We start from the raw sequence: 15,575 nt of genomic DNA on the forward strand, positions 1-15,575 counted from the left end.
CAAAGTCCCATCCTGTTTTGAATCTGAACTCTATCAGAACTATTAGGTAACAAAACAGGACATCGTTTAACAGGACAGGCAATACCAACCTCCGAGATAGCTTTTCGGACAGCATTCCAATGAGAATCAGTTCTGGGGGAGAAAAAAAAGCAAGGTGAATGCACAGACAGCCCACGACTATTTACGCAATTAGTATCATTAATCAAAGAACAAAATATTTAATTGTCAGTAAGTTCTAAAAACGTAGAAGTCTCTAAAAGAAACCGAGATAGAAAAATACCATGTACTAAAAATAATCACAAAATTAAAGTAGTACTGAAGCAAACAGTAATATGAAAAGCCCAGTTCTCAAAATGCAAGTTATCTCCATTTGAAGAGATTCTTGAACTATTTACAATAGTAAAAAATAAAAAGTTCCTTAAACTCACTTTGATACCCTTTCCCACCTTTTACCTTTGTTTAACTTCTGCCCCTTCTGCTGTTTGGTCCCCCACCTCTGTATCTTCTTCGCTGCCTTCTTCACTTGAGTCTTGGCCTTCTTCTTTATTATAGGGCTGAAAAATTATTGAAATATCAAGTGCTTTTTATCTCATGCAAAAATCAACCAATAAAAGACTTTCAGAAAGGCTCAACTATTGACAGGAATGTACACAGTGGGTATAATAAGAAATCAGTGGGAAAACTGTTTCAACACATTGCTGATAGCTTTGCTAGTTGAAAAAATTCCAAGGATAGAGGTAGAGAGCAAGTTTAGTCAAAATAAATTCCAGATGGAAATTATTCCAATGGAAACAAAGAAGACAGAAATAAAAGAACTAGAAAAGAAGAAAATAATCTTGAGATGGGGAAGGCCTTTCCAATTACAATACCAACACCAAAAATCATAAATGACATGGAAATACTGACAGACTTAGCAACATAAAAGATAAACATGGTTGAAGGTCACCAAAGAAAATCTCTATCACAGATTTCCAAGGGTTAATACCCTTATTCTGAAAATATTACAAAACTCTTATAAATCAGAATTTTTTCAAATCTTAGAATGGCCAAAAGAACTAAAAAAAGGCAATTTACAAAGTAAAAGTAGAGATGGCCAGAAAGCATAGTAAATGATGCTCAACCTCACTGGCAGTACAATGAATGCAAATAAAAACCAACAATGAGCTTCTTTTTGCCTTACCGCCATGGCGTAAAGATTGGGGGCAGCCATCACAGGCACATGCGTAGGGAAACAAGTACTCTCAGAGGCTGGGGACGGGAGTACAAAGAAGCAGAACTTTGCTGAAGGGCAAACTGGCACATTAAATCAAAATATAAAGGCGTAAACCTTTTGTACCAGCAATGAACACCTAGGACTTTATCTGAAGGGGATAAATCAGACGAACCTACAAAGACGTCTGTGTAGATTGATCACCACATAGGCTGGTACCTACTGTCCACCATTTCTTTTGTAACAGAATCCCTGATTTTAGCAATGAGCCAGCTAGAAGTCTACGTATTCCAAACCCTGCTTGCAGCTGAGTGTTACCAGGAGACTCCATTCTGATCAAGGAGATATCACTGGAAGTTTTTTTTGCGTAAATTCCAGGAAATCGTCTTAAAAAGATAGCAGCTCATGCCTTTTAGTCCCCTTTCTTCTTTCGCTTCCTGGAATCATTAAAAGATCTAGCAGCCAACTTAAACTAACGAGATAACCCTTGGAAGGGCTGCCTCCCACTTAAGTACAGAGCGAAATATTAGATGGGGTGTTCAATATGCTTTGATTGCTGGCCCCCACACTTCTTCCATGAGTAAGAGAAATACGCTTCTACCTTATTTAAGCCATTATCTGGGGGGTCTTTTGTATCTCATAGTGGAAGCTAATCATAGCTCCGTGCAACATAGTTCTCATAGGTTGGAAACAACATGTACATCTACCTGAAATTGGAATACTATGCTACCATTGAAAAGATGATCTAACTTGAACCGTGCAATACAGCAGCCATTGCCATGTGGGACTACGGACACTTGAAGTGTGACCAGTTCACACGGAGATGTGCTGTTTGGGTGTAAAACACACACTGGAATTTGAAGACTTGGTATGAAAAAAAAAAAAGGAAAGATTTTTTAATATTGATTATAGGTTGAAATGATAATATTTTGATATATTAGATAATATAAATATGCTATTAAAAATCACCTGTTTCTTTTTCTTTTTTAATGTTTATTTATTTGAGAGAGAGAGAGTGGGGGGAGGGAGAGGCAGGGAGAGAGGGAGAGAGAGGATCCCAATAAGGCTTCTCTGTGCTGTTAGCACAGAGACCAACATGGGGCTCAATCTCACAACCTGAGCTGAAATCAAGAGTCAGAGGCTTAACTGACTGAGCCACCCTTTTTTTAGGTACTTCCTTTTTTCCTTTTTTCCTTTTTTTAAATGCATGTCATATAATAAATATATATATATATGATATATATACAATGAAATATTAAAAAGAAAAAAAATATATATATTTGGTCTTTATTCCCAGTTCTTGGCAAGAGTTCCTAAAACTCTTGGAATTTCCTGAGTGACAGGAATGTCTGATGTTATTCCTCATAAGTCCCTTTCAATCAGACTTGAGTTTATTCTTGAGGTAATGTGGTGGGGTGGGTGGGGTGGGGGGCAGGGTGCCAGAAGAACCAATCATGTGATTAGAAGGTTGGAACTTTCAGGGCACCATCCCACCAGCCCTCTCACCTTCGGGGAGGATAAAGGAGCAGGAAACTGAATTCTACCACCAATGGCCATTTAATCAATCATGGCTATATAATAAAACTTCCATAAAAACCCCGAAAAGACAGGGTTTAGGGAGCCTTCCAGGTCGGTGACCACTTTGAAGTGTTGTACTAGTGGGCATGGGAAGTCTGGAGGGAGGTGGTGCCCAGACCAGAGAGGGTACGGGTAGGAAGATCCAGGTGGCACTCTCCCCATGTCCCAATACCTTGCCTATCCGCCCCTTCCATTTGGCTGTTCCTGAGCTGTAGCCTTTATAATAAACTGGTAAACACAAGGAAGGCGTTTTCCTGAGTTCTGTGAGTCCCTCCAGCAAATTATCAAACCTGAGGAAGCGTGTATGGGAACTGAATTTACAGCTGGTCGCTCAGAAGTACAGGCCCCTGGGACTTGTGACTGGCATCTGAATTAGGGCAGCTCGTGGGGTGAGCCCTTAACTTGAGGGGTCTGCGCTAACTCCAGGAGTTAGCGTCAGAATTGAATTGAATTGTTTGGACACCTGGTTGGTTGCAGAGAGCTAGTGTGGAAAAACAACACATATTTGGTGTTAGAGAAAAATCACACTATTAGTGTTAGAAATGGCGTCAGAAAACAAAGGCATCTCAGTGTGGTCATGAGAAAACTTAAAACCGCATTTCTAGTTTGCATTATTTTTCCATTGGACAGCACCGATCCGAACACATATCTCTATCTATATATTGGCAAAGAAAATGACCATGCTATATAGTGAAACATTAAAAAGAAATAGGTTGCAAGCATGTATATAGCATGTTTACCTCCTAGTAAGGGATCATATATTAGCGGAAGTTAACCCAAAGTTAACTGTGGTTTCGTTTGACAACAAACAATAAGCTCCTATTAATTTTTATGATCAGCATTAATCCACAAAGCACTTTCATTGTGTCATAACCAAGGCCTTACCTGCACAACGGCACTGCACAGGTCCCCATGACTGTTAAAACAAGATTTTGCCAGTCCCTGTCCCTCTAAAATTAAAGTAAATTCTGTATCAACTCATTCACTGGTCGACTGATAAAAGAATAGAGCTTAATATTTTATTAAAAATGCAAGAAAAGTTTTGAAAAAAGGAAGAATAAACAAAAAAGACTAACCTCCAAGTAGGTTCTGGGAATGAGACCTTTGTTTCCTTTGGTATTCTTAGCTATCCACCAACCATCAGGTTTTTTTTCAATTACAAGGAGAATTTCTCCCTTCTTAAATCAAAACAAGTAAAAAATGCTAAATTAAAATTTACCCCTAACTCAGGAATTATCCACATTGAAACTACTTTCAAAAATAGAATAGCATTTAATTTTACTATTTTACTACCAGGTAACATTGACAACATAATCTCACATGACTACTGCCTGTAAATCGTAAGTTATACTTATTTTATTAAAATAGATGGAGTCTTTAAAAACGATACCAGGAATATGTAATATAGATATATAAAGTTTTCTTATTCTGTTAGGTATGCATAACTATCCTTAGGTTAGGTTCTAGTCTTGTTTCTACCTTAAATGTAAGGTCCCCAGCTTGCTGAGCAGTAAAATCTCCAATAGCAATGTATTCTTTGCTTGTGGCCTGTTGCTGGGATTCATGTTTCTGTTTCTCTTCGTCTTCTGTTTCTTCTTCGTCCCCAGTTTCTTCACTTTCTTCTTCTTCATCATCATCCTCTTCTTCAGCTTCTTCAGCAGAATTGTCATCTTCCTCTCTTTCAGGAAGTGCCCCAATTCTGTGAAAAATAATTCAGAGATAGGGATTACTTGAAGTAATGTGTAAGAACGGATCAACATAACTTCTACATATAGAAGATCTTGCCCGTATTTGGAAATAAGTGCATGTCCCATATCCCTTATACGTCCTATTCTGTTCTCTGCATTCTTTTTTCTTTTTGTGCATATTTGAACCTTTTTTTTTCTCTTTGGGTTCATTGATCTTTTCCTCTGTTGTATCCAATTTTCTGTTAAACCATTCAGTATTTTGTTTTCATTTCATATTTTATAAATTTGAGTTTCAGAATTTCCATTTGGTCTCTGTGAGTTGCCATTTCTCTGCTTGATTCCTCCCTATCCATCCAAGCTATCCATGTTTTCTAGCAAATTCTTTAACTAATTGAAAATAGTTGTTTTAGAGTTCTTATTTGTTAATTTTTGCATTTGGGTCATCTGAGCTTCTACTGATTATTTTGTCTCTTTATTATAAGACATTTTCCACCTTTTTGAATCTGTATTTAATCAGACTGAGAAATTTCTCAGCCACTATTTCACTAGACATTTTATAGTTGTATAATGTTCATTTATTTCCTACATTTGAATTTTCTTAAAATACTCTGCCTTTTTCTATTTCATCCTTATTTTCTTCTATTTTTAACATATTAATCATTATTTAGAAGTCCTTATCAGCTAACTATATTATCTAGTCAGATCTAGGTCTGCTTTTAGTTTCGTTTTGTTTTTTTTTTATTAGTGGACATTGCGGATGAGACAGTTTGAGACTTCGGATTATGTCATCTTCCTTTACAGAGTGTTGAATTTTGTGCTGTTACACACTTAAATTATCATGTTCCTGTTAAGGTCTGGCTTTCGGCCTCGAGTTCTACTTCAGTTTTGTCTTTATTTCAAATCACAGTTCTTAGTATTAGGGCGTTTTCCTTACTCCTAGAGCATGGGCCTTCTGTGATCTCTACTAAATGCCTGAAGCATTCACCACTATCTCTTTACTCTAGCTAGGTACTAACTCCAATATTTTTCCAAGACTGTTTGACTTCCAGAGTCTTTTAAGCTCTCAGTCTCCTAGCAGGTGTTTTCTGCCAATGTTTCTGGAATCATGCTCTGTGTAGACAAGGATTCCATTCAGATTTCTATAGTTGTCTCTTGCAACACCCTCCTCTCTTCCTACAAGTCCCACTGGCCTTGGCAACTCCAAAATTTGATCTCTGCCTCCTGAGCTCAGTGACTCTGGTGTTTTCCGTTTAGGCTCTACCTTCCTGCACCACAGCCCATAAGTTTTCTCAGGGAGAGGGTCTGGGTAAATGTAGGACTCACTTCTTGTGCTTCCCTGTATTAAGGACATCAGCTGTTTTTGTAGATTTTGTCCAGATTTTATAGTTGTTTACAGTAGGAAGGTTAAGTCCAAAACCAGCTACTTTGTCATTCTCAGTACTAGAAATCAGTGAAAATTCTAGAATCCTTGTATCTACATCCTTCAGCATTTTCCCCAGGATATAGTGTAAAAGTATGGGAGTGGCACATGAAGAGTCTAAATAGTTAATTGTTTTCCTTCTTCCTTTCCACAAACTGGGTTGGTTTGTTTATACCATCAATTTTCTTTCTGCTTTGTAAAAGCTGTTATTAACATCCACTAAGGCAGAAAAGCAATGTATGTTTCTACCTCTAATATTTTAAGTTTATGAAGGAAGGAAATATGCAAATAATCCAAATAATTTCTTTTTACATATCAACACTGACATTAAAGCATCATCCTTATTTTCTAACATTTGTTTACTTAGTTGTTCGGATCTCTCCTTTGTCTCCCTAACTAAATTGACTGACTTCTACTTCTCTACATCTTTTATGGGATCTAAGACTTTCTACTATACACAAGAAATACATGTCAACTGATTATACTTGTCATCACCATTCATTTATATGTATACTCCTAATAGGTCTTTATTCTGAGTCAGACATTAAAACTGTTGGTGATATAATGCCTGAGAGAAAGAAAGTAAAGAAAGAGGCATACTCAGTTATATTTTCTCTATTTATGGACACAGCAAGCTCCTGTAGTTGGTGGGTAAGCTTATCCAAAAGACTGTGTTCATCCTCTTTTTTCTGATTGTAGTTCCCAATAGGTGCAGGTTCATCAGCCTATGAGAGAATATAAGTTTATTTCACTGAAAAATTTCTTTCAATTTCCTATTATATTTATTTTAGAAGGAAAAAAAACACTCTGGTAAGTTCTAGAAGACAAAGTAAATGTTAACATGAGACTAGGCCTACCTTAGAATAATATTAAAAGAAATGTAGATTATTATGTTGAAATGTAACCCAGATGAAAAAACAAAATGATACTCTTTGGTTTTTTGTTGTTTTCTTGCTAGCTAGAAAGTTTGTTTTTGTTGTTTTCTTGCTTGCTACCCTCTATGGTCAGTAAGAGCTAGGTCCAGACAGAAGATAGGCTTTGGAGTCAAAAAGACATATGCCAATCCCAAGTTTGGAAACTGACTGGCAGTGAGACATTGAGAAAGCTGCTTCGCTTTTGGGAGCCTCAGTTTCCTCACCTGTGAAACAGGATACTTAGATTTTTAAATTTAGGGTCAGCCTGACTCCTAAATTCAGGAGTTTTATGTCACTGGAGAATTTCAGAAGAAATGCTCAGATGCAGTAAAGGAGATTCATACACAAGCAGGGAGACGACTTTTAGATGCCCTCCACTTTACATGCTCTGTGAGACCCTGGCCCTGGACACTAAGCTGAATGAAGCTCAGGCTCATACTAAAAGAAACAACCCTGAAGGGACTTCCAAGAGTAAATTCTAGCCTTGGCTGTTTTCTGCAGTCACTGACATTAGAGCTGCCGTGTGATACAAGAAGCTTCTTTAGCACTTACGCTCTGGGCCAGATTATGTACTCTCCCCACAGTGTAATTAAAATTAAAACAATTCTATAAGGGAAGGGAAGCAAAAAGAATATAGAAACAGGGAGGGGGACAAAACATAAGAGACTCTTAAACACGGCGGACAGAGGGTTGCTGGAGTGGTGTCGGGAGGGGGGATGGGCTAAATGGGGAAGGGGCGTTAAGGAATCTACTCCTGAAATCATTGTCGCATGATATGCTAACTTGGATGTAAATTAAAAAAATAAAAAATAAAAAAAAATAAAACGAAATGAAATGAAGTAAAATAAAATAAACAAAAACCAAAAAACAACTCTAGCCTGTAAAACATAAAACTTACACAATGCAAAAATAAAGATAACTTCTTCCTCGATCTTCTGAGTCCTCAGTGCTGGGTAAGTTCACCAAAGCTGAACTCTCCTCAGCATTTGGAGCCCTGGCTTTTCTGCTCCAAAGCACACCCTCAGCATGCCGGCAAGGGCGAGTCAGCACCGGCCGCAGGTAGACTTCACCACCGCTAAAGCAAACCCAGGAACTTAACCACTCTAATGAATTCCACTTCACGAAAACATCGGGACAAAAACAGGGTTGGGTGTTTTTTTGGTAATATTATAAACCGTAACACTTACTTTGTTCAATTTTTGAAGAGCATCTTTATTTTCATCTATCGCCTGTTTTAATTGGATACACCTAAATTTTCAAAAAGAAAGGAAAAAAGTATGAATTCTTCTAATGTCAGACTAGACATTATTTCATGGAATCCATTATTTCATGGAATCATACATAAGTCTTTAAGCGGGCAAGGCGATTAGCTATTAGATGAATGATGTTAAAAAATTCACCTGTAACTGCCTTCCTACCCACCGGCTTGGGTGATACTCACGTGCTCTAAGGTACACAGGTATGACAGCCAAGGCTCAGAAAGCTTATGTGACTCTGAGCTTCGGTTTCCTATCTCTAAAATAAGGAAACCACTGGACTTCAAACTGCTTCTTCAGCTCTGAAGTCCCATGAACTGAGGGCCTAGCCGAGAAGACATGAGTAATGGTGATAATATCCAAGTTTTACTGCCCACCAGGCACGGTGCCAGGCACTTCACAAGAGCACCACCTCCTTTGAGCCTCGTACCAGCTCTCACTCCGGCGGAAGGAAGTGAGGTTCTAAGGGGCGGCCACAGCTCCTCAGTGGTAGCGTAACACGTGAGGGCAGAGCTTAGGATTCTAGAGCTGGCCTCGTCCCACCACGGCACATTCCCCCTTTGAGCGTCGCCTGTGCAGACGGGTACGCTGTTCTGATTATTCCACAGACGGCTCATGTAATTTGGCTTAAGTCTTAGACCCAAATAAGAAGGATAAAAATGACTGAAAATGGGCTACATCTAATAGCGAGGGTTATCGAAATTCAAATGCTTTCTCAAACAATAACCTACAAGAGCCAATATTTTTTATGTGCTTTGAGTAATTGTTTTTTCTCACAGAAGCTAATGACATGAAATAAGCAGGAAAAAAGGGGACAAAAATCCTTTGTGAAGGAGGCAGAAACGAGAAGTGAAAATACCAAACTGCGGTTGACCCTGTTAGTTACTTACCCCATCAGGGTCTACGCTGGCGGGGTCGGTCCCACACTGACACCTAAGTGCTCAGGACCCATCATGGGTGGGGTGGGCGTGTGGCCCAGCGCTGGACGGCAACACAAGAAAGAAGTATGTTGGGCGCTGTCTCCCATTTTATCCTCCCTGGTGCAGCACGTAAAGAATCCTTCACCCTTTCTGTTTTTAGATGCTGATGCTTGGGGACTCTGTAAAGGCGAAGGGAGCCATCGCCGACTAGATGAGGGTGCAGAGCACAATGAAAGCAAGAGCTGGGCCTTGAGGACCTCACGAGCCACTCATCCACCGTGGGGGAACCTACTTCCAGACTTTTTGTGCAATGAGATTGACAGTAGAGCCCCTAGTTTTAACAGGCACCCTGTTACTCAGACTAAAAGGATCCTGAGACCTAGATTCAAACATTTCTCTTCACCACCTCCTGAAGCCCCACCAAAACTGATGAAACATTTTAAAAGGTAATAAACCCTGAATGTAGGAGAATGAGAGAGAGACCACCTGTCAACAAGACATTTCAACAAATTTCTGCCGCACAGAAAAGAGATGGAAGCATGTTCTCGGAAGAGGCCCCTAAGAGGAAAAAGATCTGCCAAGGAGAGGATGCCACGATTTGGGTCAGCAGGTAGGAAGGATCGGGGAGAGAGAGGTAATTAAAGTGCGTCTAAGGGAATGTCTTATGAAGTTCTACAGATGAAGACATCCACAATGGCTGGGATTTGCTTTATATATTAATTATGTTATATCATTTTGTATTATGTTATGTTATATTAATCAAATGATATCCATAGCATCTAAGCTATAAAGGCAACCAATCATTTTTTAATGCTTATTGGGGGGGGGGGGCGGGGGGGGGAGGGCAGCGAGAAGGGGAGGGGCAGAGAGAGAGGCAGAGGATCCGAAGCGTGTTCCGCGCTGACAGCAGAGTCTGATGTGGGGCTCAAACTCACGAACCATGAGACGGTGAGATCATAACCGGAGCTGAAGTCAGACACGTAACCCACTGAGCCACCCAGGTGCCCCTAAAGGCAATCAGTCTTAAGACAATCTAAGGGCTTTATATTATTTAGGGAGAGAGTAAAGATACTGATTAAGTTTAGATTTAGTTAAGGCCTTTTATAAGAAGTCTGATTTTTTAAAAAGTCTGTTCACGGAAAATCTGAGCCAGCTAGCTTCCCCTCTCTCTTATCTCACCCCCCTCTGCTGTCCTTCCTTATCAGAGGATTCATCTCTAAAAAACAAAATGAATGAATGGCCTGGGGAGAACTACAGCTGCCAAAGAAGTTTCCTGTACGCCAGGGTTAAAGCCCACTCTATTCTGGCACGGACACGCCTCAGCTTAACAGTTAGTTCCCAGCCCCCTGAAATTCTCTGCCCACGGACAAAGAATTTCACTCTCATTCAGGGGATAATACTGTAGGGAAGAGACCCTACATATACAATAGTACAAGAATCCTGGACTGCCATCTAGAATAATCACACTAGTCCCTCATTTCTTAAATAAAAATGAATAACCCAAGGACCACCAGATACATTAAAGAAAACCAGCAACATGGATGGTCAAATTTAAGACTAACTGAAATTAAATAAATAAATAAGTAGTTGGGAGTCCAGAAGAACCAAAGACAAGAGAAATTCCCGGGTATAAACAAAAAGACAAGGAAATGAAAACTATTAATGGGGAGATAAGAGACCAAGAGGAATAGTCCAGAGGGTTTAATACCTCACTCAAAGGTTTTTCAGGAAGCAACAAACGGAAGTAGAAAAAAAAATCTTTTAGTAAAAGAAAATCTCTCAGAGCTTATGAGAGACAAGACGTTTCAAGTTGAAAAGACCCACTAAGTGTTTAGCAGGATAAAAAACAACACTTAAATAGGTTGTGATGAATTTCCAAAGCACCAAGGTGGAAGAGAAAAGCCCCACACAGGTCAATCATAAAGGAATATCATCATGGGGCCCCTGGGTGGCTCAGTCAGTTAAGCGTCTGACTCTTGATTTCGGCTCAGGTCATGATTTCATGGTTTGTGAGATCAAGCCCCATGTCTGATAGCACAGAGCCTGCTTGGGATTCCCTCTCTCTCCCTCTCTCTGCCCTTCCCCTGCACCCATGCTAGCGTGCACGCTCTCTCTCTGTGTCAAAATAAATAAATAAACATTAAAAAAATAAAGGAACTATCATCAAACTTATTCACATCGCTGAATGCAAAGAAAACCAACAATGTCCTCAAAGGTTTAAGTAGAAATGATTTTTATTTTATAACCAGACAATTAATCAAACATAAGGGCTAACTGACGTTCTCAGACATACAAATATCAATGTGAATTTTTTTTGTTTTAAATGTATGAAATTTATTGTCAAATTGGTTTCCATACAACACCCAGTGCTCATCCCAAAAGGTGCCCTCCTCAATACCCATCGCCCACCCTCCCCTACCTCCCACCCCCCATCAGCCCTCAGTTTGTTCTCAGTTTTTAAGAGTCTCTTATGCTTTGGCTCTCTCCTACTCTAACCTCTTTTTTTTTTTTTTCCTTCCCCTCCCCCATGGGTTCCTGTTAAGTTTCTCAGGATCCACATAAGAGTGAAACCATATGGTATCTGTCTTTCTCTGTATGGCTTATTTCACTTAGCATCACACTCTCCAGTTCCATCCACGTTGCTACAAAGGGCCATATTTCTCAATGTGAATTTTTAAATGATTGTGACAGGGATCTCTGCACACAAAGAAGACTATTTATAGTTACTTGGGTTTAAAAATAATTATCAGTTGGGGCACGTGGGTGGCTCAGTCAGTTAAGCCTCCGACTTCAGCTCAGGTCATGATCTAGTGGTTCATGAGTTCCAGTCCCACCTTGGGCTCTGTGCTGACAGCTCACAGCCTGGAGCCTGCTTCACATTCTATGTCTCCCTCTTTCTCTGCCCCTCCCCAACTCATGCTCTGTCTCTCTCTCAAAAATAAACACACACAAAAAAATTATTATTAGTTTATTAAAATAAAATTAAAAAACCCAGTCTTCCCTGGGACTTCAAATTCAGCCTATAAATCTTATTCTATTTTAAAATCTAGTAGGGGTGCCCGGGTGGCTCAGTTGGTAAAGCGTTCGACTTCAGCTCAGGTCATGATCTCAGGTCACAAACCCATGGCTTGTGGGTTCGAGCCCCGTATCAGGCTGTGTGCTGAGAGCTCAGAGCCTGGAGCCTGCTTCGGATTCTGTGTCCCTTTCTCGCTCTGCCCCTCCCCTGGTCATGTTCTGTCTCTCTCTTTCTCAAGAATAAATAAATAAATACAAATTTAAAAAAACATTAAAAAAAAGTAGATACTATATAAGTTTAAAAAAATAAAATAAAATCTAGTAAAGCAAGTATAATCAGCTTCACTTTTTCTTTATTATTTGATTAATTCAATTTGAACTAAACAATCTTAATGAATATAGTTAATTAAATTCCCTTCAACATTTTAAAATTCATTTTATTTTGCTTTTAAGAACTTTGAATGCCTGAATTAAGTAAAACTTTTTCAAATGATTCAATGAATCCTTCAAACTAATAAAACGAATTTCATGTTCTTTTGAATGTTATACACACTTCTAAATACCCAAAATATACACATTATCTTAATGACGTCCTAAAATTGAATACAAAAGTATTAATAGTCTAATTTGATCTAGTTCATCATGTCTTTGTAATGTTAAACTTGATTTAATTTTCAATTCCTCCAGGGTTAAAAGAAAAAGTCAGAATAAAACAAAAAACACCCAAGAGAACAGTTTTCCCATGTCAAGGGAGTTAAGGTCACTATCCTAAGCAAGGTGGGATTCCTTAATAGAATTTTCTGACCAGGTCCCAGGAGGCTACAGGAGGCCAAGGATCCACCATAATTCTGCCTCAGTCACTATCTTGAATCTGAGCAGTTTTTATAGCTGCTGTCGCAACCTTAATCCATTACTCAGATTTAGGTTAGTTTTTCTAGATCCAAGTTATACCATGATCTAATTCTTCATTTGATTGCCTGCATCTCCACTGAGACTGCAGGGAATTTCTCTCTGACTTGAGTGAATTCTGCATTTCTCAGTGGTCTTCAACATTTTTACGGCCTGCCCACTTTAATGTCTTACAGCAAAGTAATGTCAGACGTATTAACAAAACCCTGTGAACCCTGTGAACAAAACCCTGTGAACTCTCACCTATATTAATAAGTATCTCATGGTATGATTGTGAAAATTAATCAAGAAAAAGGTTTTAGAGTGTGGACCACACTGCTTGGTCCGTACAGAGTACAGAATAAATGTAAGTTGCTGCTTTTTAACAAGTGTAATTCTCTATTTAATCTTACCATTCCAATATCTACACCTGGGAGATACAGATACTTGCAAGAAATATTTTTAAATACGTTTTGGAAAATTTCATTAGTTATGACCCCAGTATTATTTCCCATTATTATTTTGACTTTTGAGAAACTGTACAATAAAGGAGTGAAAGAACACGTCAAACAATTTCTATGCTATAAATCCTGCCCAGTGAAATGTAAGTGTGGTTTCTGGAAAGCTTATATAATTTAGTGGGTTTTACCTTTGGTAAATATCTCGCCTTTTACTGGCTTCTAGAGCTTCTTTCAATTGACTCTCAGAAAGCAAGCCATCAACCTACAATAAACAGAGACCGTTAGATTATATTGCTAAATACCGTATGACCTCAGGAAATAAAATTTTAATTCTTTGTTCCCAAGATCTCACAATGAACACTTTTAAACATATAATGAAGTTGAAAAAATTTCACAGTGACTCCCCATATACCCCTACCTAGATTCTACCATTAATATTTTACTATACCTTTTGATCAATCCATCTATTTTTTAATGTATTTGAAAGCAAATTGCAGTCATGAATACACTGCCTCATAAATGATGTACCACAGGCATCGCTAACTAGAGTTCAAGGTTTGGTATAAAACTTACATATAAAATCTTAAATATACATTCGCTGAGTTTTGGCAAATGCATACACTCAGGTAACTCTAACCCCTATCAATACACAGAAAATTACCATTACCCCAGGAAGTTCTCAGAAAGGATGTATTCTCTTGTGTCACCCTTTCACACGGCGTGTTTTTGAGATACTGCCATATTGTATCATAAGTTTATTCCTTTGTTGCTCAATAGTATTGTATGACTATGCCACAAGTTTCTTACCCTCATTCTTCTACCTTATGCCTTGACTTAGTATTTTCTCAACACCTTGTGTACCTTTGCCAATGTACCCACAAAAGAGGCACAGATTTCTTTCGGGTTCTTTTCTAAAGATGACGCGGGGAAGGCAACGTGGATGCAAGAAGAGAAATTCACTAGCTTCTTCTCTCCTCCTCCTATTTTGCATCTGAGTGTTAGTTACGAAACGCATAGCTGGTGACAGAGTCAGTGCTAACAGGCGTGACCCAGATGGGCTCTTGATTACTTGTCCATGGACATCAAGTTGGAAATCTGTTCATGTTTTGCTTCAGGTGTCCTCTGTGGAGACAGATCTTCCCTATCAAAGAGTCCTTCCCAGACACTCGGGCTATCAGAAGACTCCTGAGCTAAGTCTTCTCTAGGGTCACTAATCTTTGTAATTGTTTTGTTTGTAATTTGTCTTTGTTTTAGTAATAATTTTTTGTAATCTACTTCTGAAACTTTCCTGGTTCTCCCAAGACCTCACTAAATTTAAAATCAGATACAGAAACATAGTAAGCATCTAGCCAGGGCTCAGTTTAGTCAAAGCCTCATCAAGTTTTATTTCCACCAGAAGAGCATGTTGCTTTTATTGTACGACTGTAAGTCCAAAAGTCACTTATATCCATCAAATCTTTTGTCCTTTTTTAAATTTGTATTTTTTAAAGCTCATTTATTTATTTCGAGAGAGCAAGAGCAGGGGTGGGGCAGAGACAGAAGGAGAGAGAATCCCAAGCAGGCTTCGCACTGTCAGCGCAGAACCCCATGTGGGGCTTGATCTCACGAAGTGTGAGATCATGACCTGAGCCCAAAACCAAGAGTCAGATGGTTAACCAACTGAGCCACCCAGGCACCCCTCTTTTGTACTTTTTAAGTGGGAGTCCACAACTGGACCAAATATGAGCACTCAGTAAATCTCTTATCTGTCAAAGATTAGAAAATAATTATATTCAGTAACAGATCAAATGAAAAAAAAGTAAAATTATCAAAGCAAAATACGAATTTTAGAAAATAACAAACCATTAATTACTACTTACTTTTTTTCTTATTTTTTAAAGTTATGCACATTTGGTGTAAAAATTATGAAAATATCAAAAAGTATGAAGAGAAACAAAGGGGAGGGGCAGAAAGAGAGAGAGAATCCCAAGCAGGCTCTGCACTGTCAGCTCAGAGCCCTATGTGAGGCTTGAGCTCACAAACCATGAGATCATGACCTGAGCGGAAATCAAGAGTAGGACGCTTAACTGACTGAGCCACCCAGATGGCCCTTCTTCAATCTTTTTTCTATATGTATTATACTTAAAATAATTTTACTGAAATACTGTATATTCAATTTTATATTTGATATTTTTTCTAACTTGACATTTTATCACAAATATTCTAACACACTAAAATCTTTTAAC

At 38.7% G+C, this 15,575-nt stretch overlaps 1 protein-coding gene across 6 annotated transcripts in view; it reads right to left on the reverse strand.

Annotated features, from left to right (window-relative positions):
* Positions 1-15,575, reverse strand: part of NPHP1 (nephrocystin 1) — a 59,775-nt gene that overhangs the window by 43,047 nt on the left and 1,153 nt on the right. For 5 of the 6 annotated variants that reach the window (XM_058683254.1, XM_058683253.1, XM_058683258.1 and 2 more), the window contains exons 2-8: positions 13,539-13,612; positions 7,998-8,058; positions 6,497-6,621; positions 4,268-4,487; positions 3,865-3,966; positions 454-554; positions 90-132 (exon numbers count right to left, since the gene is read on the reverse strand). In XM_058683254.1, coding sequence (XP_058539237.1) covers positions 90-132; positions 454-554; positions 3,865-3,966; positions 4,268-4,487; positions 6,497-6,621; positions 7,998-8,058; positions 13,539-13,612 — 726 coding nt within the window. The remainder of the gene's footprint in view (positions 1-89; positions 133-453; positions 555-3,864; positions 3,967-4,267; positions 4,488-6,496; positions 6,622-7,997; positions 8,059-13,538; positions 13,613-15,575) is intronic. The other variant, XM_058683255.1, reaches the window with a different exon arrangement.

Source organism: Neofelis nebulosa, chromosome 9 (genome assembly GCF_028018385.1).
Source record: "Neofelis nebulosa isolate mNeoNeb1 chromosome 9, mNeoNeb1.pri, whole genome shotgun sequence".
Taxonomy (NCBI): domain Eukaryota; kingdom Metazoa; phylum Chordata; class Mammalia; order Carnivora; family Felidae; genus Neofelis; species Neofelis nebulosa.